This window comes from Malus domestica, chromosome 07 (assembly GCF_042453785.1).
Source record: "Malus domestica chromosome 07, GDT2T_hap1".
Classification (NCBI taxonomy): Eukaryota; Viridiplantae; Streptophyta; class Magnoliopsida; order Rosales; family Rosaceae; genus Malus; species Malus domestica.
Genome location: NC_091667.1, coordinates 22,956,822 through 22,983,129, shown reverse-complemented (window position 1 = coordinate 22,983,129; position 26,308 = coordinate 22,956,822). Strand labels below are relative to the sequence as shown.

General features: G+C 36.9%; 2 protein-coding genes across 2 annotated transcripts; one reads left to right on the top strand and one right to left on the bottom strand.

The window, feature by feature from the left end:
• The first annotated feature begins 125 nt into the window (after positions 1 to 125).
• LOC103439398 (CDPK-related kinase 3) lies at positions 126 to 6,591 on the top strand. Its single transcript, XM_008377967.4, has 11 exons — positions 126 to 951; positions 2,060 to 2,190; positions 2,351 to 2,392; positions 2,475 to 2,583; positions 2,695 to 2,773; positions 3,728 to 4,024; positions 4,445 to 4,554; positions 5,319 to 5,426; positions 5,534 to 5,596; positions 5,960 to 6,127; positions 6,217 to 6,591. The coding sequence occupies exons 1-11, from the start codon at positions 394 to 396 to the stop codon at positions 6,352 to 6,354; spliced, it is 1,803 nt and encodes a 600-aa protein (XP_008376189.3). The 5' UTR covers positions 126 to 393; the 3' UTR covers positions 6,355 to 6,591.
• An 18,845-nt stretch (positions 6,592 to 25,436) lies between these two features.
• LOC103439397 (auxin-responsive protein SAUR32) lies at positions 25,437 to 26,308 on the bottom strand. Its single transcript, XM_008377966.4, has one exon. It carries the CDS (start codon positions 25,996 to 25,998, stop codon positions 25,642 to 25,644), a length of 357 nt encoding a protein of 118 aa, XP_008376188.1. The 5' UTR covers positions 25,999 to 26,308; the 3' UTR covers positions 25,437 to 25,641.

Here is a 26,308-nt window from a genome sequence, read left to right as displayed (position 1 = left end):
TGATTTTGACAATCCATCCGTATGATTAATCACATTCAACGGCCCATGATCTGTCAAACATTTTTTTACCTAGTGAGGAGTAAAACAGCTTATAATACCTCATCACTTGGCTCCATTGTGTCTCAGAAGAACAGCGCCTTACTCATTCTGTCTCAGTCCTCTCTCTCTCTCTCTCTCTCTCTCTCTCTCTCTCTCTCCCCTCCCCTGACTCAAATTCTCTTCCATTCTCTTGGTTTATCGTTTTCTCGCCGTAGATCTCAAACTTCTCATTTCTCTCATTTTGTCGTCTCTCGCCGGCGGAGGGACGACTCAGATTCGATAGGGGCCGTCAGATGTGCGGACTTTAACTCGGGGCTCCTGATCCGATACACCGCCGGAGACTGAGCTTCGACGATGGGCCAGTGCTACGGCAAAACCATTCCCACCACCGAAAATGACCCCAACGGCATCAACGTAACTACAATCACTACCTCCGTCCACCAACCTCAAACGACGCCGTCGCAGCAGGCCGGGCAGAACGGGGCCCTCAGCGTAAAGAACACGCCGGCCCGGTCGTCGAACCCTAGCCCATGGCCGAGCCCGTACCCGCACGGCGTATCTTCCAGCCCTTTAACTGCAGGAGTGTCGCCGTCTCCGGCGAGGTCGTCGACTCCGGGGAGGTTTTTCCGGCGGAGGTTTGCGCCTCCGTCTCCGGCGAAGCACATAAAGGCGTCGCTAGCGAAGCGGTTCGGGAAGCCGAAGGCGAGTCCGATTCCGGAGGAGGGCGGGGCGGAGCCGGAGCCGGAGCAGTCGCTGGACAAGAGTTTCGGGTATGGGAAGAATTTTGGAGCTAAGTATGGGCTCGGGAAGGAGGTGGGGCGAGGGCATTTTGGTCATACTTGCTCTGGTAGGGGAAAGAAGGGTGAGCTCAAGGACCAGCCTGTGGCTGTTAAGATCATTTCGAAAGCCAAGGTACAATTGAGTTCTGATATCAATTCTGCAATCCTTTTAATTGCTTGTTTCGTGATTCTTTTCGGAAATTCAATCGTGTTTATATAGAAAATGTAGTGTAGAGGGTGCTAAAGTTAACACATTTATGTACAAGTAATGCGATTATCGCCATTTCGAAACCATTGTGGGAAATGTAGAGGGATTGGTATTCCATCTATTACTATTAGGGGATTCCTGTTTTTGGCTTTGTAAATTGGTGGTGGCGAGTAAATTTCGTTAGGGAAGAAAAAGAATGGATGGGTGTGGATAGAGAAACCACATTGAGGGAAATTGTTATAGTCAAGCAGAATTTATGAACTAGATACTGAATGTTATTACTTACTTAAGTAGAAAAGATTACGGTGGTTTAGTTCGCAGTATCCTACAATGACGTGGGATATGTTGCGTGAAAATGATGTGTTCAACTCAGGGATCGTTAAATCTTACGTTGCTTCTTGCACTGCGGCCACGTTGCTATGTCTGCAGAGTGTAGCTGTACGTGTCCTCGTCTCTAGGTTGCATTATTGCATGATAATTGTGTCTCTGTAATGATTATGTGATCATCTGAGTTCAAAAAGGGGGTGCACGACAAGTTTGTTGCAAACTGTTACTGAAGCTCTTGCTCCACGTATTTTAATTCATTTCTCTTGTAAAACACGAGTCAGAATTGTTGAAGTTTTTTAATGACTTGCCAAAGCTAGGTAACGGTGTAGGTCTGACATTTGTTATGAGTGTAAATTGTGTTATTTTTCAAATTGAATATTTGTGTCCAGAGCTAGATTTTTACCCTTTCTTCACATGTCAAATTTGGTAATTAATAACAGGACAGCATTATAATCGATTACGATGTCTTGTCTGGAGTTGTAATTTACAGCTGGAAATGAATCTGGTCTATGATCTGTGTGTGAGTGCATAGCAAGTATGATAACGCCCGTGCTCCGATGATTTGGACATGTGTCATCCTTCCTCATATTCTGTTTCCTTTTCCCTTAGGCCTCAAATTTCTCTAGTTGTAACGGTACGGGATATTATAAATAATGGCTCCCATTTAAATGCATTGTATTTGTTTCTTACCAAATTCATTTGGCAGATGACGACAGCAATATCGATTGAAGATGTTCGTAGAGAGGTGAAGATATTGAAAGCTCTATCTGGGCATAAGCATCTTGTAAAATTTTATGATGCATGTGAAGACGCCAATAATGTTTACATTGTCATGGAGTATGTATACCTTGTTTTCTATTCATCCTTTTTATTTGGAGGGTCAGTTGCATGCATGATTGTTGAATGAAGAAGTATTAAACTTTTCTGGTTGAGGCATCATATGCCATGTCTCCTACTCCTTTGGTATGACATCTGTGGATTTGTGTTCTCTTACCAGATTGTGTGAAGGGGGGGAACTTCTTGACAGAATTTTATCTAGGTAATTTCTTTGCCAGTATTAAAATGTTACTCATTTCATTCCAATGGTGTATTGTATGTTGACAAACTCACCTTAACTGCAGAGGTGGAAGGTATGCAGAGGAAGATGCAAAACACATAGTTGTGCAAATTTTAAGTGTTGTTGCATTTTGTCATCTTCAAGGCGTTGTGCACCGTGACTTAAAGCCAGAGGTTTTGATTGTCAACTTATGTGTTTAAGTTACTTATGAGTTCTTATCTGTTTCTACCTCCAAACACAGTGCTAAATGTATTCTCTCTCCTTCTCTGATTCTTGCTTAACAGAATTTCCTTTTCGCTACTAGAAGTGAAGATGCTGATATGAAGCTTATTGACTTTGGTCTTTCTGACTTTATCAGACCAGGTATCTAATAATGATCATCCCTACTCTCTCAATAGTTGAAGTTGATTTCTCTCCTTGACTCAATAAATACATTAGAGCTGCAGTTTCAAGTGCCGCTTGGTTTTAGTTATTGTTCTCCTTTTAAAATGGACAACATTCAATTTTCTCGACCATTTGATGTTTCAATTGAATGGAACACCCTGCAGTGAACCATATGATAAGTTTGATGATTTTTATCTACTCAAAAGTTAAATTGGTTGAAATTTGAAGATTAATAATACACATATTTTTATATATAGTGTTTAGTCTAATGGTCAGGCCCTTGGTTTGTTACCAAGAGGTCTGGGGTTCGACACCTCTCAAGGTACCCACTTAGCAATTGCTAGAGTTTCTTGCCTACCAAATGTTGTGGGGTCAGGCGGGTGGCCTAGTGAGTAGTCGGGTCAAAGACCCGGAGACACTAGATTCAAAAAAAAAAAAAAAAAAAAAAAAAAAAAATAATAATACACATATTTTTTGTATTTGTAATGGTGTATGAAATAAATTCTTTCTTAGAGAACTGTTTTGTTTTCTCCGCCATTTTTTGAATTTTTAAGAAACTTGTTGAATGTCTTCTACAAGTCCAGTCTAATTCCGATAAATCTGTGGATACACTAGTATCAAGTCAAGTCTAATTCTGTGCAACCCGTCTCATCTAATCTAACCCCTCTTGAAAAGAACAAAAAAAGCTTTTAGATGTTTATCATTTAAAAAAAATATTTGGTCATACAAACCAAAAAAAAAGAAACCATATACTATGAGAACTGTAGTGGAAAACATGAAGTCCTTTTTCAACTAACCAATTTCAATATTTAATGAGTGTTTCCCCTCTTTTGATTGCTTGAGCTAATTCATACTTTGTTTATTTGTACTTATTAAAATTATAGGAGGAAACTTTTTTCCTCATTATTTATCCATGTATGCATTTATGTGCAGATGAAAGACTTAATGATATTGTTGGAAGTGCATACTATGTTGCGCCTGAAGTCCTCCATAGATCTTATAGTCTTGAGGGAGATATATGGAGCATTGGTGTTATCACCTATATCCTGCTATGCGGAAGCCGACCTTTCTGGGCACGAACTGAATCTGGAATTTTCCGTGCAGTGCTACGAGCTGATCCTAGTTTTGATGATTTACCCTGGCCTACTATGTCTCTAGAAGCCAAGGACTTCGTAAGAAGACTTTTGAACAAGGACTACAGAAAAAGAATGACTGCTGTCCAAGCCTTATGTAAGCAGATTTCTTTCTATTGCTGTCTAAAGTACTACCCAGGAGATAAAAAATTGGTGGACAGTTTTAGATGATATGCTTTGCTCTTAATCATGTCTGGGTGGTCTTTGTACTTCCCTTCCACAATCGAAATAAAATGTTGATATCAGGGGAGCGGGTGAGAGGTTTCCATTTGGTTGCTCAATCATATTTGAACTAAACATCCATCTATATTGTGTCATCTGCTGAAATACCTTTGTTCATTCTTCTCAAAAAGTGTGGTTATAACTACAGATTGTTAGTTTGATACCAAATATTCATTTACAAGCAAGAGTGACTTTAAATTGAATACTATTTGATTTGGCATTGTTATTTGGTAATGCTGATAAGTGATCTTTTCCATTTGGTTTTCAAAGCTAATAATGACACTCATAATTGCAGGTCACCCATGGTTGCGAGATGACAGTCGTCCTCTTCCTTTGGATATATTGATACATAAATTAGTCAAATCATATCTCCAAGCTACGCCATTTAAACGTGCAGCACTTAAGGTATTGTTACCATTTCCAAATATGGCTTTTCTAACTTCATCCCATTTCGTTTTTCAGTATTAGAAATTTTTGATATCTCCTAATTATGCCTATTACACATAGCTTGGTCGTGTCTGCTCTTAAATGTCAAAACTTCATCTCTTGGTTTTACTTGATGATTAATTTGGTATCGGAGTGATGTGTTCTTTATCCTTTCTGATAATGCATAATGTATCTTAACTTTTTCCTTTTCTGTTTGGGTCTCGAAGAATGTATCTTCAACTGTATAGTATATCATTACCTTCACCCTATGGCATCCTTGAAAATGATGCTTATAAAATGTCAATATTGAGATGTCTTTGATTACATGGGAAGATATATATTTTTTTATATAATCAATATCTACTTTTTAAGAAACTTAATTGGCAAGTGAACAGAAAATTTAACCTTTGTTTTGTTAATTAGTGAGGAAAGAAAATTATTAAATTTCCATTTGAGTTTCCACTTTTCGGTTCTATGGCTAATGGAAGTGAAAAGAAAAGGTAAAACCTTTAGCTTTTCTCTTGAACTCTTTCTACAAAGTAGGCAGAGTGATGGTTCATAGAGAGTAGAGACATTCTAATTACCTTTCGTTTTCTCCATTTAGCTAAATCCTAGTAATCTAGTGATCAATAATCTGCAATTTCTTTCACTTTTCATGGAGGCAGGTATAAATTGTTTTTGACTATACGTACATATATTCTATATTAAAATCATGTTCCTGTTTTTTCATGGCGTGATTGCAGTCTCTTTCCAAAGCTTTGACGGAGGATGAGCTGATATATCTAAGAGCACAATTCATGCTTTTGGAACCAGATAATGATGAGCGTGTCTCTCTTCATAATTTCAAAATGGTTATTTACTACTCCTACTTTTTCTAATTTGAGTTTCCAGGCAATATATATATATATATATATATATATTTTGAAGAGGGGCTTATGGGGAGAAATACATTTTGCAGGCTCTACAAAGAAATTCAACTGATGCGATGAAGGAGTCAAGGGTTGTTGATATCCTAAGTGCGGTAAGTGTTCTTGCTTTTGGATTGTTTTAGTTGAAGGGATAGTTTGGGAAGTGCTTTTAAATGACTGAAAGCGCTTTTGAGGATATGTTTTTGGGTTCCAAAAGTACTTGAAGTGATTCCTGCAAGAAGTGTGCTTTTCCAGATTTAATTGCATTTTTACCAAGGATTGGTTCTAAAAACATTTTCTCTAAAAGCACTTTCAGTCATTTAAGAGCACTTCCAAAACGAGTCAGAAGTTTGCTAGCATGTGTAGGCTATCGTAACTTATGCTATAGTTTATCTGACATTTTATCCTTTTTAATGCCATGACATTTGAGGTCAGCAATGATCAGTTTCTCAATTCCCTGTTATAATTGATTTCAGATGGAACCGCTTGCTTATAGAACAATGGACTTTGAAGAATTTTGCGCAGCCGCAATCAGTACCCATCAATTGGAGGCCCTTGAAGGGTGGGAGCAGATAGCCTGTACTGCTTTTGAGCATTTTGAACGGGAGGGTAACCGAGTCATATCAATTGAAGAACTGGCAAGAGTATGTCCAATTATGTATTCTTCTCTTTTACAGTCAATATTTGCTGCATTTCCGATTTTAAATCAAAATGGCTTTACCTGTGAATGCAGGAATTGAATCTCGGCCCTTCTGCCTACTCTATCCTCCGAGATTGGATCAGAAGCGCAGACGGAAAGCTCAATTTCCTTGGATATACAAAATTTTTGCATGGTGTGACGATCCGTAGCTCCAACACCAGACACCATTAGTTTTATTCTTTTACCCTATTTCTTTTTAGCTTTTCAACATATAGTTTCTTGTAAGATTCTTGGGTTTTTCGGATGATTTGCGGGAATTTTAATTTCGCTTTCTTCGGGCAGGTGGGGGGGGGGGGGGGGGGGTAAAGGAAAATGTGTATAAAAAAAAATGAACATGTTAGTGAATCCAGTGGGGAATTTCAAGCCAATTTTTATAAAGTTAATGTTTTTCTCCCTTCTCGTTCCCTATTTTGGCGGTTGATATGGTTTTTATTTATTTAGATCTCTCGTGTGGTTGAGTTTTTGTTGCACATCATTGTTCTGGGGATTTTGTAGCCTCTCCCCCCTTTTTGGGCGTGCACTCTTATGGTCCCAGTAGTTTCGATCGATCAAGTTCGATTCGATGGATCACTAAATTATGAACCAGCATCCCTCTCTTACAATAACCCTAATCAATTTAAATAAACAAATCAAGAAAGGGAAATGATTTTCAATTCAAAAGTCATAAGTAAACACGAGTGTACGGAAAAACAAAACTCTTGGAATTAATAAATTCCAAACATATTACACACATCCGTTAGAACTAGTATTTGGGTGTTTCTGTTTGAGCAAAGACCACTCAAGGAAGTCCCGGACTCTTTTTGTTGGAAATAATTCATCAGGAGCCACCTTAAAATCTGAAGGTTTCGTCTCTTTGCTGCGTTCGATTATTTGGACGCCCGATGTTAACAAATTGATAGATTAGCAAACTAAGTTCTTAATTAAATGGAAAAGTTGCTTTGAAGGAAACAGAAAAATACAATGTCAAATTAAGCATATTCATGAACGAAAGAGGGGGCTATGCCCTACATCTGTCCTATTGTGATCAACAAAGGAAGTTGAGGTTCTATTATACACCCAAAATTATATATACATTAGTGTGTCACAAAAGAAATAAAATAAACAAGTGTACAAACGGTAAATAGACATGTTTAAATTGTGATATTTACAGAAAATCATTTTCTTGGTTATTAAGAAAGTAGATGGTAGCGCGTATCAATCATAAACTAGTCGTATAAACAAGAAATAACTCAAGAAAAAAAAGATTTATTTAATTCCAACTGGCTAATTAAACATGATGCTTGAGAAAAACCCTAACGGATACCAACGACAAGGGGAAAATTAAAAGTACCTATTTATTTTGAACTATTTAATTACTCTAAATCTAACTAGCTAAATCTTAAGATTAAACTACACATGGTCACATGGATACTAAGCTTTTGGGGGTGCCGGTGAAGCTTTGCTGGAACAATGGTTCTTTAACAGAGTTGGAAGAAATTGTTGTTGAACTTGTAGAAAACATAGTTTAACTATAGGATATTCTTTGTTAGAGATTATTATCAATTTTCAAGCAAAAATTATATATACATATGGTCCAATATCCTAATCGATAGGGTGTTAGTTTCTACCCTTGCATCCAGTTTCGAAACTCTCCCTACATTACTGTAATTCTTTTCTAGTTGACAGTAACTATCAATTAAAAGAGAAATACATAAAAAAGAAGTATTTAATAGTTCGTATTAGTTCACTCTTCCAATTACAACACACGACTATACACTCGCATATTATATAGCATGCTGTAATTCACCAAATGACCAAGAAATGGATAATCACTCATGGATTCTTCCAATTACAATACACAACTATATATACTCGCATATTATATAGCATGCTTTAATTCACCAAATGACCAAGAAATGGATAATCACTCATGGATTCTTGAACTTGATATCAAAGGTTAAGATTAAAACAATAAAGAAAAAATTATTTATTCTTCATTCCTCTTGATGTAAAAAAATAAGTGATCATAAATTCTACATCACTAGGTGAGCAAGAGAATATGAATCTTTATCCAAATTCGTTGAGTGAAGTCTGAAGATTAGCATGAGATTCATTATCTTTTACGAAATAAAAAGTAGGAAATTCATCATCCATAGTTGAAATCAAACGCTAGTTTACAAATAGGATTCTTGTTAGAGATAATTATCAATTCTATAAACTTTTTCCACATTTTATGCGTCAATTGTATGTTGTCATTTATCATTTCTCAAACAAAAAGGGTATATATCACTTTGTACTACGGTGTAGTGGTATTCCTGAAAGGTCTTAGGTTCGATTCTCGCCAAAGGCAAATTTGAACCACATTATTGCTAGCCCATTGTGAGGCTTAGCTCACTCCCCCATCCCCGTTAGTTTAGATAATATCGTTTATTCAAAAAAAAAAAAAAACTTTATGTATGAGCTATCAATTGTCAAGAAAAAATAATATTAGAGTTGAATAATTAACACTTATAGCGTGTAGCAGTGCACAATGGGAGAAGGAATTAAATTAGCAATAATGATTTTTATCCAAAAATTATGAGATAATTAAGTGACAAGCATTATAACTCCAATATAATTGCAGTTAGTTTGGTGTTATATCCACTTCATAAGTAATCTAAACTGTAGAAGATAAGTTTAGATATATGTTTAATTCAAAAGGGTTCCTTAGAACTCTTATCTAAGTTTAGATATATATTTAAAGATAAGTTTAGATATAATGTTGAAGATGATTGTGAAATATTATCTATTGTATTATGCATTAGTAAGTTTCAAGATGATTTATTAAATCAAAATTTTTTAGTCCGAGTTGATTGCAAATCTGCAAAACATGTTTTACAAAAAGATGTTCAAAATATTGCATCCAAACAAATTTTTGCACCGTGGCAAGCCATATTAAGCATTTTTTTTTTTTTGATATTGAGTACATTAAGGGTAGCCACAATTGCATTCCAGATTTTTTAACAAGAGAATTTATGCACGGAAAGAATGTCAGGAAACAACAATAGCCAGAGAAGGCTTCCAGCCACTCTTCCACCTCCACCACCAGTAAAAAAAGGAATCTATTCCCGATTTCTCATTGGCCTTAGCCATCACCAACAGATTTACTCCCTTAGGATCCACTGTAGGACATGTCCGACCGAATTACCAAAAGGTTTTATCCAACCCATATGATCCATATTCATCAATGTCATCACCTTCAACACCCAGAACGCCTAGCTTTGCTAAAACATCCCCTTATGTCAAGAAAAATCCAATGGAATACCTCTTCAGCATCCCCAACCAAATTGATGGAAAACAAACCCCAGAAAAACTAGCCAAAACAATCTTACCTCCGAATTTCCATCATATACCAACTGAATCTTTCAAAACCCTCAAATACTACCAAGCAATTCTTAGTGAAACCGAAAGCATTGCTATCAAACCCATTTACATTACCACCCATGAAAACAAAATACTCTACCATTCCCTCCATATTGGAAGATTCCTTACAGACAAGAATGGGGACTCCCCTTTATCACACTAAATCACTCCATACCCAAAATGTTCTCATTCCCAACAACCATTATAATAACCTTGATTACATTCAAGCATGGACCAACATATTCCTACACCAAACATCTGATTTTTGTCACTCTTGGTTCATCACATTTGACAAAAGTTTCAGGTTAAACCTTCCAGCATGGTTTCCCAATTGGTGGTCAGTGCATGACCCAACAGCTAGCTTACTACTTGAAGATCTCATGCAGATTTTATCATCTGGTTTCTAGAAAAGTTTTGATCGAAGCCGGTTCGACGACAGAATCACTTTTCTACCGTTGTTCATGGCCAAATACAAGGTCCCTTGGATCATGAAATGGAACTACGAAGTTGAAACAAGACAAGTTTACCGTTCTCGGGGGCAAATTTGACTACCAAAAAATTATCAGTTTAGTCTCATCAGAATTTCCTATTGTTCCTGTTCCAATGGTATCACCAACAACAACAACGGCATTGCCAGAAATTCTAGAAAACACACAACAAGTTCAAAGAAAAAAAGAGAAATCCTCACAGCTCAAGGAATTAGCCGATAAGCTTATGGCATAAGCAGCTTTACTGCACAATGACGAAAAAGACACAAATTCAGACTCATCAGACACTTTGTCTCAACCTCTCAAGTGGGTAGATTACCCGGATTCCCAAGATCCATTTGAAATTTGAAATTTTAAAAATGTAATGAATTGTAATCATTTCAGGGTTTTACCTATGTAAATTGCATAGTAGAAGCCATGTGATTTTCACAGAAAGCAGCATCAGCAGTAGCAGCAACCATTTAGACATAACACTATTCACGAATAGTAAAATCATTTTTTACTATTTATCCATCATTTTAGCCAGCAGCAGCGTGAATCCACAGTGAAAACATCATCATTTGCCAGCCTTTACAGTCTTTGGCACATGTAAGCGACATATAGTAGCGGGATTCCTGGCCTCAATCATCTCATTTCTCTCTACAAAAGCAGAATTCATTTTCAGAAGAAAGGGACTTTTGGTCGAAAATAGTTGAGACTTCTGCGAATTCTCTCAAGAACAGAAGCCATTATTCAGCTCCATCTCATATCCAGTTAAAATTACCAAACACTTGTATTTTATTTTAAATCAAGGATGCCTGCGAGCACCACTTTTTTTCTTATCAATCTTCAGTAGCAGAAATTGTAAGTTGGTTTCCAATTTGAAATAAAATTATTTTTAAACTCATATATGCATCATTAATTTAAATTCATTAATTTCATTATGAAAAATATTTTTATAACCACTGATTTTGAATGACATAAAATTCTTACTCAGAATCAATTCATTGAGTATCTCAAATTCAAGGTAAATACCGACCAATCGTTCATTATCTTCTTTCTTACTGTTTATAACATTTGGTATGATATCTGCACTCCCAATGAACATAATGACTGTAGTCTTGATTGTTGTCCTCATAATTTCTATCATCATCACTAGATATACGCTCCGCACCCATTTGGTATATATATATATGTGTGTGTGTGTGTGTAATGTCTTAATATGGGGTGTAGCTACAATATTATCTAATATAGTATATAACTTTGATGAAAAGGCATAACCTCAGAAGACCTACAACCAAAATAAAAAATTTGAACCTAACAAAATGAACAGTAATAGACCCCAGCGCATTTATCCACTTAAATGAACAGTAATAGACCCCAGTGAACAGTAATAGGCCAAAGCATCTCCACCTCTAAAAAAATGTGCTGGCACCCAGTCTAAAAATGCGCTGTCACAAACGATCTCCACCCTTACAAAATGTGCTAGCACCCAGCCCATTTAAAATATTTTATATTTTTTTAAAAGAATAAATAAAAAAATAGTTTTAATTTCGGATAAGATTTTTAACCAATTTCGGATAAAATTTCAAATAAACTTAAAAAAAACACACTAAAATAAAATTACATACTCATCAAATAAACTTAAAAAAAAAAAAGACACTAAAACAAATTTACATAAACTCATCAAATGAGTATATGAAAGTTTTGGTAGAAAGTGTAGAAAATATTGAAATGTGGTGTAAGGTGGAAGACGAGGGTTATGTATTTATAGGAAAAAAAAAACTTTTTAAAACTTTTTTTGTATTTTTTTATATATTTTATATATTTTTAATTAATTTTTAATAAATTTTAATGCAGTTAATTAATCTGGACCATTGGATTTGAAAAATATTCAAATCCAAGAGCCAAGGAGCTACCACATGGCCAACGACCATAATTCTGACCGTTGGGCCTTTTTATTTTTATTTTTGGAGGAAAAAACGTGGACCGTTGATCTGTGATCGGACGGTCTAGTTTAAAAGTAAAGTTTAAATTTTTTTTACCGTTGGAAATCCAACGGTCTAGAAAAACTAGTTGTTGGAAATCCAACGACATTGAGAGGGCCACGTCGTCTACTTCTGGGTGAAGAACAAGTGGGTTGACAGCGGGCCCCGTCGCTTGTACCCATGTCCCCTACTCGTGCCCACTCGCGAGTGAATTGCACTCGCCAGCCAAATAGGCCAGTCTCTGGGTCTGTCAAAAATGGGCTGGTCTGTTGCCTGGCTTAGGCTGGGTGCCAGGCAAGTTTGTGGGCTGGAGTGAAGGGACTAACCCCCAACTTGGTTTTTTGATTGGATGCTGGCACATTTGCACCCCGGTGGAAATGCTCCGACACACACACACACACACATACATATATATGTGTAATGTCTTAATATGGGGTGTAGCTACAATATTATCTAATAGAGTATATAAATTTGAAGAAAAGGCATAACCTCAGAAGACCTACAACCAAAAATAAAAAATCGAACCTAACAACCAACACCCCCCCCCCCGAACTCAAAGCCTGGAACCTCGACTGCATGCTAGCTCTGTGCCTTTCAAGAACTTCCAAGATAAATAAAAAATGGCGCTAATTAATCAAAAATGGCAGTGAGACCTGGTAATTAACAACCATCTGAAAAAGGTCCCAAATTAGTTTCTGTTTGGCACCTCTATTGAACGACACACCAACTGAAAAATGTGAACAACATAAACGTGGATGCCATGCACCGACCGGACTCTCTCTCTCTCTCTCTCTCTCTCTCTCTCTCTCTCTTTGTGTATCGGTAGTCTTTCTCCAAGACCATGACCGACCCAATTTAATGCGGTCCAAACAAAAAAATACAGATACAATAACAGGAAGTTTGCAAACAAAAATAAAAGAAAAAGAAAAACGGAAGTGATATATAACGCAAACGATAACAAAGAGTATTCACTTTCAGTGATGTGATGAGCACAGGGAGAATGCTCCACACTCATGTGTTAAATTTATGGCCCATCACTACTGGTTCCAGTTTTCCGGAGTTTTGGCATCTTTAGTCATACATATAATATCTCATGTAAATAACTTTTTATTTTGTTTTATTTTTTAACAAACGATAGTGTTAGTAGGCTAAATAATTAATGTTAAAAAAAAAATCGGTGAAAATCAAACTCGCACCAAAGTGTATATAAATAATTGCTTTTCGCCAAAGTGTTGGTATCTCCTTATGCAGTATTACTCTGTTCATTCAATAATAACAATTGTATAACTTTCAAATCAATATGTTATTACCAAGTGATCGAAAGAGAAAATAATTGGGAAAGGGAAATTTTATTTAAACCCATGCAATCTTTCTCTACACCCAACTTAAATTGTAAATGTGTAATGTCCTTATTACCCTATTGTATAATTACAATAAAGTACAAGATGTTATAAACTTCTAGTTTAAGTGTGATTGTATAAATCTTATATTAGATTTGATTCTAGTTATTCTTTCCTATATGGACTTATATTCCTTGGAGGAGAAGGATTTCTTCTTTCTCTTATTACTATAAAGAAAGGCACTGCGTAGGGGGAATAACACATCCTTTACACATTCCTCTACACAACCCTACAAACACATATCTCTCTCTAATCTCTCTATATTTTCCTTCTATGTGCTGTTGGCCCCTTTCCCTATTAGATAAAATAGGCTACAATACGTTATCAGCACGCTCATACCACTGCGCTTAGGAATTTGACGTGGAAACTTTCTGCATTAAACTAGTTCATCAATATCATCACGCAATCATATTCTTCCAAAACAACGGTTCTTATCTCAATATTTTTGCAGCCCTGATAGCATGAACATTCACCATAATGCATAACCCAACTTATGTTTTTCGAATTTTAGATTGTACATAAATTGTGTATGCATTATAATCATAATTGTTAAATTATGTGAATTTGGTATTTGCCATGAATTGCATCAAATATATGTTTATTCATTAAAATTACTTGTCAATATGCATTGAATTATAACCTGGAAAAAAAAAAGAAAAAAAAAACTGTTAAGGTTCTTCGAACCCATGACCTGTGACACAACCTGAGCTCATGCAAGCCTTTGAGCCGCGATGCACCGGGGCAAAACCCTATGCTCCATCTGAGACAACGCTGTTTTTGGCATCGAAACCCCGACCTAGCGCCGCCTGTAGTCGGCCACAGCCTCACCGCTACTTTCCCTAGGAAATCATGACCTGTAGTCGTGCTTAGGACCAAACCATCATCTGCGATGATGAGTTTTTTCTGGGAAAAATTGATGGAAATCGATGAATTTTTCAATAGATTCTTCAAATCCTCAAAGGTTTCTTATACCCCCAAACATTGAAACTTGATTTTTCGTCCAAACCTAGGGTTCCCAATTGAACCACCATGCATTGTCGTGCTGTGACCACCCAAGGAAAGTCGCTTGAAGCGGCGCCGAAGCTTTTTCATATTCAAAACCAACACCCAGCGCTGCTGGGGTGTTTTGGGTTTCCAAACTCGAGCCATACTGGGCTTCGAACCCTCGGGCTTGCATCACACAACACCTTTTTGGGCTTGCATCACACAACACCCTTTTGGGCTTGCTGTTTGCTTTTGCTGCCATGTTCCAACTCCAAATAGCCCATAAGGATGAATTGGAATCTCGGCCTGCGCACGACACCAGCCAGTGGCTATGGTGTCTCCGTGTCCTGCGACGCACTGGATTGCGTCCCTCCAGGTTCATCTGTCCGCGCTGCATTGGATCAGCGCCTTCGCCTGAGCTTATTTTGGGACTGATTTTTCCTTGGTAGCCCATTTGCTGCCTTGGGCTTGAACCCCGTTTGCCTGATCCGCCCATTCTAGCCCAAGTTTAGGCCTGGACCACATGGTTCCAATTTGCTCAGCCCATGCCTTTGGGCCCTGAGCTTAATTGTTTATTTTTTTAGACAATTTGGGTTTTATAATTTTTTACCCACACTTTGAATTTGGCTTGAAATCCAAATAATTAATTCAATTATAATTATAGATCTGAAGTTTTATTTGCATATTTTCTTGTTGCGTATTTCTGTATATATATTTGTGTTTGCATGTAAGAACATATGAACCTGAAGTTCATAATTATTTCGACACTTGAAGTTTCTAGAAAGATGTATTGTTTGAAAACATGAAGTTTTCCTTAAAAACATCACCCATGAATACCCGAAGTTTTTCATGCAAATTTAAACCAATACATGTCTATTAGAACTTGAATGTTTTACTCCTATGTGAATGGATTGATTTTTTCTCCATTACTCTAACCACATCTTGTCTATCTATTTTGTGATAGGAACATGTTGAATTTGAACAAACTCGACTTTACTGCTTTGGAAGTCCATGGAAAGAACTACCTTAAGTGGGTCCAAGATGTGAAGCTTTACCTCACTACAAAGAATTTGAGTCCCACCATTTAAGATGAGACGGAAAACCCGGTTGGCAAAGTTGAGAAAGCCACTACCATGATCTTCATCCGAAGACATGTTCACGACATACTGCAAACTGAGTACCTTGCTGAGGAGGATCCACGAACACTATGTGTCGCTTTGGCTGATCGCTTTGATCACCAAAATGACATCTTCTTGCCTGAAGCAAGATATGGTTGGCAACATTTGTGCTTCCAAGACTTTAAATTTGTGAATAAATATAATTATGAAGTTTGTTGAATTTGATCACTTCTCAAGTTCTGTAACGAGACCTTGACCGAAAATGATCTCCTGGAGAAGACTATTCGACCTTCTCTGTTACTAATATTGTCATGCAACAACAATATAAAGCTCATAAGTTCACTAAATTTTTGGATTTGATCTTTGTTTTAATTCTTGCTGAAAAGCAGAATCAGCTGTTGATAAAAACTCATCAAGCTCGACTTACTGGGGCGACTGTTGTGCTTGAAGCACACTATAGCACGAACCAACACCCAAAACGCCAAAAGAGGCGTGGTAGGGGCAGCCAGAAGCCAGCCCGACAAGGTCAATGGAGCCAAGGCCCATCTAAGTGAGGAAATAAAGCCGAGAAATGTCCTAACCTCGCTCCAAAAGCCCCAAACTTCAAGAATAAGGGCAAAGCACCCGAAACCACAGATGCGGAGAGTACCAAGATGGAGGTTTCTAACTTTCAAGAGGCCATTACCCCTATGGAAGATTAAAATCTTAGATATAAACTATTTTTCTAATTGAAATTTAGACAATGAGGCTGAATTCCACCTAGTGGCCAAACCCCCTTGTGTTTGTGGTTTATTTTGAACAATTTTCCTTTATGTTTGGATTATTTGTTGATGATTTGTTTTTTGGATATTAAGTTTTTATTAAGTACCATCCTTGAATACTTAAAATTATTTTGAATGGATATTTGTTTTTAGAACTTTTTATGCACGTGACCGATTCAAATTAATTTTTATTCTAGGTATGGCTAGTGGGAAAGTTAGTTGTCTGGCAGATAGTGCAACCACGCACATCGTTTTGCGTGAACGCATCTATTTCACTAACTTTTAAGAATGCACCTCTAACAACCCTCTCAGGCCCATCTAATCTGATTAAAGGATACAGTACGACACGTATAATGTTGTCAAATGGTATAATTTTGACCATTGTTGAGGCACGTTATTTTCCGCGTTCCAGAATAGCATTGTTGAGTTTCAAGGACATTAGAGATAATAATTACCACGCTGAAACCTATGTAGAAAACGAAGTTGAATTTTTGTGCCTAACTTCCTATGAATATGGTCAGAAGCGTATTCTAGAGAAGATGAAGTGTATCTAGAGTGGTCTGTATACTATGACCATACGCCCCATAGAAAACCACTATGTGGCCGGCCTTACCTTTGGGACCGCGTACGAAATTACACTTTAGCATGATCGTTTGGGACACCCTCGATGAACAACGATGCGCAGTATCCTCAAAATCAACACGCGGTCATCCACTAACCCAAAGTTTAGGTTCGATTCAAGGAATCGCATGCAAACTTGTTCCATGGGAAAACTTATTATTAAGTCTTCTCATGACAAGCTTCATTCGAATCCTCCTATTTTTCTACAAATGATTCAAGGGGACATTTGTGGACCGATTCACCCTCCATACAGACCATTTAGATATTTTATGGTTTTGGTTGATGCTTCGACACGTTGGTCACACGTGTGCTTGTTGTCCACAAGGAACACTGCACTCTCAAAACTGTTGACTCAGGTTATCAAGCTTAGGGCTCACCACCCTGATTATCCGATTAAATCTATTCGATTAGATAATGTTGAAGAATTCACATCTAAAACTTTTGATGACTATTGCATGTTGGTTGGGGTTGAAGTTGAACATCCAGTACCCCATGTTCACACCCAGAATGGCCTGGCAGAGGTATTCATTAAGCGCTTACAAATGATTGCTTGATCGTTGGTCATACGCAATGACCAAAATATCGATATTATCGGCGATATTTCGTCGATAATATCGTTTTTTTTAGATGACAATATTTTTACACTTATCCACTTAATTATCGATAATATCATGATATTATTGATAATATCGATAATATCGCTAGTGTTCTAAAAATTGGGGTTGTAAGTGTGCCGATCCGATTAGGTCTGAATCGTTAAGAAAAATCGGGGAGATGTTAGGCGTCCGCCTAGGCGCTCTTAGGCGGCCTGGACGGTCTAGGCGGTTGTCTAGGTGGACGGAGATCTAGACGGAGTGAAACGGTTTCCTAGGAAGAAATTTCAAACAGATACCCAGCCAGAAACACAAAAGCTTTCTCGCCGCTTCGACTTCCTTTCTCTATGCACCACGACGTTCTTAGTTGTCGCGATTCCCTCTCCGTGAAATCCATTGAAGAAGAGGAACTTATAGCTCAAAATAGAAGAAGAGGAAAACAAAAAGGACAATTTACAGAGGGAAACGGAAAATAAAGAAGAAGAAGAGGAAAGAAAGAAGATGAAGACGATGAGGAAAACGAAACAATATAAAAGAATAAAAGTTTCCAGTTTCAAGGCATTTGGAAGTCTCTAGGATGATGTAAGTGATTTGGACTATAGGTGGAGGGGAGGGATCATACCACGTGTGTGGTGCTTTATGAAATGGGGAAGGGTGCATGCACCTCTCTTTATGATTTATGAACTCTAACTTTCAAATCAATTGGTATAATAGTATATAGGTTTTGACCAGTTTTGGATATAGGTGGGATTTTTACTTTTACTTTTCAAGAATTAGATATAATCATTAAAAATGTCTTAAGTTATATGGCACATATGCTTAAATTATATTCTTTTATTATCTTATTCAGGGATTTCTTACAAATATAATTTTATTTTTTATGTGTCAATATGCACTTATTTACAAGATATACAAGAAATTTACCTAAATCCGCCTTGGCTAGCGCCTAGAGTTTTTTAGAACCTTGAATATCGTGGATATTATCGATAATATCGCGAGATGAAACCCAAAAATACTTGAAAAATGCTGAAAAATCTCATTTTTGCGCATAGAGGGATTCAAACCCCTCCCTTTGTCAACCACGCACCTGGGCCTCATCCAACTCGCTACATATGTGTTTATGATTACATGTTCAGCCTGTAATATTTATATGGTCGTTAAGATGTCTGCAAGGCTTGCAAGCTAATATTTATTATCTAGGACAAATTTCTATATTTAAAAAAAAACACCAAGGGGATTCAAACCCCTCCCATTTTACTCCTTCAATACCTTGACCACCATATCACTTATGTTTTTGTGAAAATATACTAAAATACACTTACTCTACACATAGAGATGATGAAGATAATGAAAATTTCGAACCTTATAGGAACTCTATGTGGTACTAAGTCACTCATGTATCTTACCATGCAATGTATAAAGTGTAAAATATTGTACTAATTCATTATAAATGAATGATTATGGTGTGTTTAAATTTCTTTCATTAATTACTACATATTTTCTACACTCACAATGTTTGCCAGCTCGCTATATAATCAACTTAAATCAGTTAAATCCATCATGCAATGCATTTCCTTCCAATTTTTTGTGATAAACTAATAGATAATTGACTAAATAAACATCCTGCAAAGTTTCAATAAAAATTTCCAAGTTTTTCTTACAATTTCCGTGGTTTTTATTCAATTTTTATCGATATCGATAATATCCCGATATTTCCATTGATATTTCCGTGTTTTTGGACTACTGATATTTCCGTGTTTTTGGACTACCGATATTTCCGATATCATTGATATTTTATACCTTGGTCATACGTACCAAGCTTCAGATCGCTACTTGGGACCATGCAATATTGCATTCAGCCATGTTGGTCCGCCTAAGGCCTGTTGCGACCCAACCGTATAGCACCCTTCAGTTGGTTACCAGATACGAACGCGGCATATCACATTTGCTCATTTTTGGTTGTGCGGTCTATGTGCCGATTTCACCGTCCTTACGTACAAAAATGGGGCCTCAGCAAAGGATGGGAATCTATGTCGGATATGATTCTCCTTCGATTATTCGCTACTTAGAACCTTTGACAAACGATCTGTTTACCGCTTGTTTCGGGGATTGTCACTTCGATGAGATAATTTTCTTATCGTTAGGAGGAGATAAGAACGTTAACGTTCTTGAAGAACAACGTGAGTTATCATGGACAACTCTCACTTTGTTTCATTTAGATCCCCGCACCGTTCAATCTAAAATTGAAGTGCAATGCATATTAGATCTCAAGAGCATAGCTCAGAGCATGCTAGATGCTTTCACCAATCTAGCGCGAGTGACAAGATCACATATTTTAGCTGTGAATATGCCTGCAAAGATGGATGTACCAAATGTACGACGAACTTCATTCCTGGAGGCCTGGGACGCCAACTTTGGTGATCCACGTACATTAGCAGCTAACCAATCCTCTGCCCCTACACATAAGCGTGGCAGACCTCTTGGTTCAAAGGATTTACACCCCTGGAAGAGGAAACCCACGACACAGGCACCTGAAGAGCCTACAATGAATCCGATTGTCGCTGACTTATTCTATCTAACTCATGAGGAAATTCTAGATTACAGAAGCATCCTTGAAGAGACGAATCCACTTCCCGAGAATCGTAAGATTTCAGTCTATTATGCTAGCTTAGATGATATGTAGTGTAGAAATGAGATGATCATCAATGATGCATTAGCATATGTAGTAGCTATTGAGATCATGTTGAGCGATGACATTGAACCTCATTCTGTTGATCAATGTCGACGTATAACTGATTGGTCAAACTGGAAACAAGCAACCAAGTCGAACTCAATTTGCTTGCGAAACATAAGGTGTTTGGACCTGTCATTCTTACTTCTCCACATGTGAAGCCCGTTGGCTACAAGTGGGTTTTCGTTCGGAAGTGTAATGAGAAGAACAAAATTGTACATTACAAAGCTCGTTTTGTTGCGCAAGATTTCTCACAATGCCTCGGGATTGACCATGACGAAACTTATTCACCCGTTATGGATGTGATTACTTTTCGCTACCTTATCAATTTGGTAGTTTCCGAAAAAATGAGTATGCAGTTGATGGACATAGTAATGGCGTATTTCTATTGGGATATTGATACGAAAATTTATATGAAAGTTCTCGAAGGACTTACATTGACTAGATCAAATATTTTCAAACCCCGGAACACGCTCTGAATTCGGCTGAGACGTTCATTCTACAGTTTGAAGCAATCCGGAAGAATTTGATATAACTGTCTGAGTGAGTATTTGACTAGTCAGGGATATGTGAACTATGAACTATGCCCTTGTGCGTTCATAAGAAGTCACATTCCGATTTTGCGATAGTTGTAGTATATGTTGATGACATGAATCTCATCGGAACCCTTGAAAAGTTTACAAGAATTGCTGCATAGTTGAAGTCGGAATTTGAATGAAAGATTTATGAAAGACTCAATATTGTCTCGATCTCGAGATAGAGCATCGTTCAGATGGAATCTTAGTACATCAAACGAACTACACTAGAAGGTATTGCGCTGCTTTAATGAGGATAAAGCGAAGCCTTTGAGTACTCATATGGTCGTTCAATCGCTAAATGTAAAACGAGATCCCTTCCGTCTGAAAGAGGATGATGAAGAAATTTTGGAGCCTGAAGTTCTTTATCTACGTGCGATAGGCGCTTTATTGTACTTATCTTAATGCACTAGACTCGATATCTTATTCGCTGTTAGTCTTTTGGCAAGATACAGTAATGCACCAACACGCAGATATTTGACTGGTATTAAAGACTTTTTCCGCTACCTTAAGGGTACTACGGATTTGGGCTTGTTCTATCCCTACGGATCCTCGAGTGATGTTGCACCCCCTCATCTTGAGTTGATTCTCTCCTTGTTGGTTATACCGACGCATGATACTTATCTGATCTGCACAAAGCGCATTCTTAAACGGGTTATGTTTTTATCGTTAGAGGCACCGCAATCTCTTGGAGGTCAACTAAACAGATCTTAGTTGCCACTTCGTCTAACCATGTTGAAATTCTCACCTTACACGAAGCAACTCGGAGATGCTTTTGGCTAAGAGCAGTTGTCTATATTCGAAGCTCCTACGATCTTTACCCCGATGTTGATGTCCCGATGATAATCTATGAAGACAACGCAGCATGCATCGAACAGCTCAAGAAAGGTTACATCAAAAGAGACAACCCCAAGCACATTGTGCCAAAGTTATTCTTCTCACATCAATAACAAGAGCATTAGAAGATTGAAGTCACACAAATCCGTTCACAAGACAATCTGGCCGACCTCTTCACCAAATCACTATTGAAGGTGATGTTTCAAAAGCTTGTTCAAGGAATTGGTATGCGTAAACTTTCTGAGTTGTAACATTGCTAGTTCTCTTTGGAATTATGTCAAACTCAGGGGAAGTAACCTGAAGTATCCTGAAGTATACTTGTTTGATCTTAATGTACTCTTTTTCTCTACGATTAAGAGCATTTTTCCCACTAGGTTTTTGTTACCTAACCAGGTTTTGACGAGGCACCCACTTTAGGTTGATCATATCCCTAATAACGTCCCGTAGACGTTTCATTTAACTTTGCATTTCTCATGCATTTTTCTTTAGACTATAGGTTTTGTCCCTACTTGGGTTTTTACCATAGCCATAGGGTTTTTTTTAGTGAGACTTAGTTCTTTATGTAAGTTCCTACCTTATTGAGAATAACTTGTTCCCAGAATTAGTGCTGACGAGTCGACTTCTTCAACCTCTACATGATGCCGAATCTACTTGAGTATTTACACACTCAAGGGGGAGTGTTATAAACTTCTAGTTTAAGTGTGATTGTGTAAATCCTAGATTAGAATTGATTCTAGTTATTCTTTCCTATATGAACTTGTATTCCTTGGAGGAGAATGATTTCTTCTCTCTTCCTCTCTCTCTCTCTCTTATTACTATAAATAAAGGCACTACGTAGGGGGAATAACACATCATCTACACATTCCTCTACATAACCTTACAAACACATATCTCTCTCCAATCTCTCTCTATTTTCCTTCTCTATGCCGCCGGCCCCCTTCCCTGTCAGATAAAATAAGCTACAACCAAGATAAAACTAATAATAAAAATAATATTATAAATCCACACTCAATAATTAAACCTAACCATCACCATCACGTATCATTCTCCAACATTCTATTATGACAAAAATCATAAGACGCTCTCATAGGAAAAAACGAACTCTTTTCTACGGATGGATAATAATTTTGAACTATCGACAATCTATACTAAGGCAACTGCCCCTTCTCCTACACTCGGCTGAGATGGAAACACATGGAGTGGACGGAAAAGGGAAGGATTTTCTCTTCCTTTTCTGTACAGAGTAAGAGTGGAGGGGTGTGGTGTGCATGCAGACCCATCATATTCAACCACTTAAATATTGGACAAGTTTGAGGGAATAAACAAATAAAAATTGTAAACATGGGAACATAAATTTGTATGCGGCACATATGATGCATGTGAGCCTAATTTCAAAAACATCTTAAACAACTTAAGTCTTTAAATTCTACCCAGGATATGTCAAATAAGAATATGCATTGTGCTGCAATCATATTAGAAACTAGCTTTGACAGTGTAATGAATGATTAAGCAGTAATTCAAGGACCCTCTCTCAACAAATCTAATGAGAAAATTGACCAATATCAAGTCTCAAAAAATACGAAACTAAGTTGAGAGAGCAACACTACAGAGGGTGATGGAGATTCCATCAAAAGCAATTGTTGGAAGGAGAGAATGTCAGAGGAAAGAATGCTTTGATTTTTTTTTGGTTTTTTATGGGTGTAAAGATAAATTTACACATTAAATTAGGTTTGTGAGGGTAGTTTAGATAGTAAATTTGGGTTTAAAGAGCTATTGATAGTTCAATTAAAAATAAAATGGGTATAAAGAGTAAGGTGGGTGTAAAGAGAGGTTCAATGGGTGTAAATAAAATTACTCATTGGGAAATTTCTGATGTTGGGACATTTTCCATTGTTTAATTATTTGGAAAACTAATGAAAATGACTTGAAAACTTTGAGTTTTAATCAAAATGACAAAAATGTGTTGTAAGTGTATAGTACCAGAAGTGACTTTTTAGAGTAAAAATGTCATTTTCGTTAAAGGTGAACAGTATCGGGAGTATTTCATTAAAACTCCCTTAATTATTATGATAACCATTTCACAATGAATGGTTTAATTAAAAAAATTACGCCACTTAGTACTACGATCTAATGGTATTCCTCTGCACTTGTAAGTGTGAGATCTTAGGTTCGATTCTCGCCAAAAATAAATTTGAACCACATTATTTCTAGCCTATTATGAGACTAAACCCACTCTCCCTCTAATACTATTTGTTAAAAAAAATTACATTTCTTAACCACCAATTGTTAAAGAAAGAGATGCCTATTAGCAAAGTACTATTCCTCAATTAAAAGAAGGTGAAAAGATGAAATTAACTTTGTCAATAAAATTAAAGAAAATAACCAAAATAAAAGTTATGGGCAATATAATAAATTAAACATAAAATAAAGGTTATAGGCAATATAGTTGTCCCAATTTGTTCTTCCATGTTTTTCTCACAAATAAAATAATCTTTTAGTGACGAAATAGTTATTCAAGAACAGTGACTAAAGGTATGAACAACCTCTTCAATGATGAAAAATTGTTTGAAGGTTGTTATAAAAAAGTTTTAGCAACCATTTTATTTTATTTTTTTTTAATTTTATTTTCAAAATTTTAATAAGTTTTATATAAATTAATGCTATATCTAGAATAATATTGTTGAAATTCGAGAAAAAAGAAGAAGGAATCATATCGTTGACAGGACTTCTGTTGATATATATTTTATAAGACAATTAACATGAATGGTCTTGATATTTGGTTATCAATATTGTGTTGTCCTTATTAAAAATAAAAGAAATTTTATTTGAACTCATTTATCTTATCTTTACATCCAACTTAAAAAATTATTTAATAACATTCCAATGTGCCTTGAAATAAATAGAAAGAATTTCAAAACATTAGAACTTGTATATGCTCCAACCAACCCCATCGGGAAAACACAAAGGGAGGCTTTCACACTCCCCAACAAGCCACGACACCCCTTTTTCTGGCAAACACAATTGAAGCTCCAACAATCCAATTAATGCTCTCCCTTTATCCTTTGTTTTTGTTTCTCTGTGCGAACTTGGGTCTAATCAATCGGGAAAGAAAGGCGGGTGTGAATTAGTGTTGACGGAGAAGTGAGGAGTCATGTTCGATGCCCACCGATGGCACCAAAAGGAAATGATGGTTCATATTCTTCTCACGGTTATGATACGAGGGAGGAGGGTAAAAAGAAGGAAAAGAAGGAAAAGAATGGAAGGAGTTGACAATTGTTGATGACATGGGGATAAATTTTGGCGGAAGTTTGATTTGGATTCGCCGGAAATAATGGTAAGGTGCAATGGTGTGGTGGGTTTAGGGTTATTGGGGGTAGACAGAAAAACACCCATTTTTATTTTCTTTTTCTTATTTATAAAGGGCAAATTTAAGAGTTGTTGGACATAATTGTTAAGTTGGTTGTAGAAATAAAACAAATGGGTTCAAATAAAATTTCCCTAAAAATAATCATTGTTGTACCGTCGTTATATGATCAATATTTCATTGTTATTAAATATGATCGTTTATACAACTAAATCAGTAATCATAACTGCTAATTGCCCTATTTTATATGCAAATATTGTCTCTCAACAATACACCATTGACCTAGTAATTTTAATCGCTTAAACGAACCGCTTTGACCCTACGAGCGTTTGGCCTTGTCTTTTCTCTCCCTCTCAATATTGTACCATTGACACCCTCCTTATCACAAAATTTTTGAAATACTCATCAACAATAAAGAGAAGAAAAAGGAAAGTAAAAAGAAAAAGAAAAGCATTTTGATTTCTCTTTATCATTATTAAGATTCCTAACAGTAACCAAATGACTACAATTGCAAGCCACTTTCTTTTTTCATCATCATCACGTCATATTTGCCATCACTTTCCAACTAAAAAGGAGACAAACACAAAAACTCGAAATTTACAGAGAAGTGGGATTCAAGCCACAATCTTGGATAACGATCAAACCCTAAAGCACCCGACATGGTGGTGGTGATGGTGGTGGAGGGACTTCTCCCTATCAATCATGCCTTGAACGGACCTGAACTCCTCCACATGGCAAGGGATGGTGATGGTGCCCTTCTGATCAAACCCATACTCTTCCTCCGCTTCCTTCAAGAGCCGTATGAAGAGTGGGTGATTGAAGTAAATCACAGGCACCACAAACCTCTGCTGCTCTTCTCCCTGGCCCACCTTGATTGCCAAACACCCTTTTGGAACATCTCTAATCACTTGTTTCTTCCCACCGTGATGATGGTGGTGGTGAAGATGCGGCAGGTGCAGATGGAAATTTCTCAGACTTCTCTCTCCGCTACCCATATCTGAAAAATATTAATAGAAAAACCAACAAACAAGGGCGAGAAAATGAAGACAAAGACAAACCCTAGGGCTGTTGATCTTCTCCCCTAGAGAAAATCTTACAAGAAAATGAAGGAAAACGGCCAAGGATATCTGAGGCTGCGATGGCTTGCTTGAATAGGGTTAGAGAAGAGTAACTCAGAGACCTTGGTACGTTGGTCATCTTTGATAAACTACACTACTATAATGCAAAACGGATACAAACCAGAGAATGAATTTGAGATATATACATAATATAATCTATATCTACGTGTATATATATATATATATC

What these genes read in the sequence shown, in the direction of transcription:
- LOC103439398 (XM_008377967.4), top strand. Translation starts at nt 394, where the DNA reads ATGGGCCAGTGCTACGGCAAAACCATTCCCACCACCGAAAATGACCCC. An exon ending in GACTGCTGTCCAAGCCTTAT is followed by an intron (nt 4,025 to 4,444) that starts GTAAGCAGATTT and finishes TCATAATTGCAG; the next exon opens with GTCACCCATGGTTGCGAGAT. An exon ending in CTCTTCATAATTTCAAAATG is followed by an intron (nt 5,427 to 5,533) that starts GTTATTTACTAC and finishes TACATTTTGCAG; the next exon opens with GCTCTACAAAGAAATTCAAC.
- LOC103439397 (XM_008377966.4), bottom strand. Translation starts at nt 25,998, where the DNA reads ATGGGTAGCGGAGAGAGAAGTCTGAGAAATTTCCATCTGCACCTGCCG.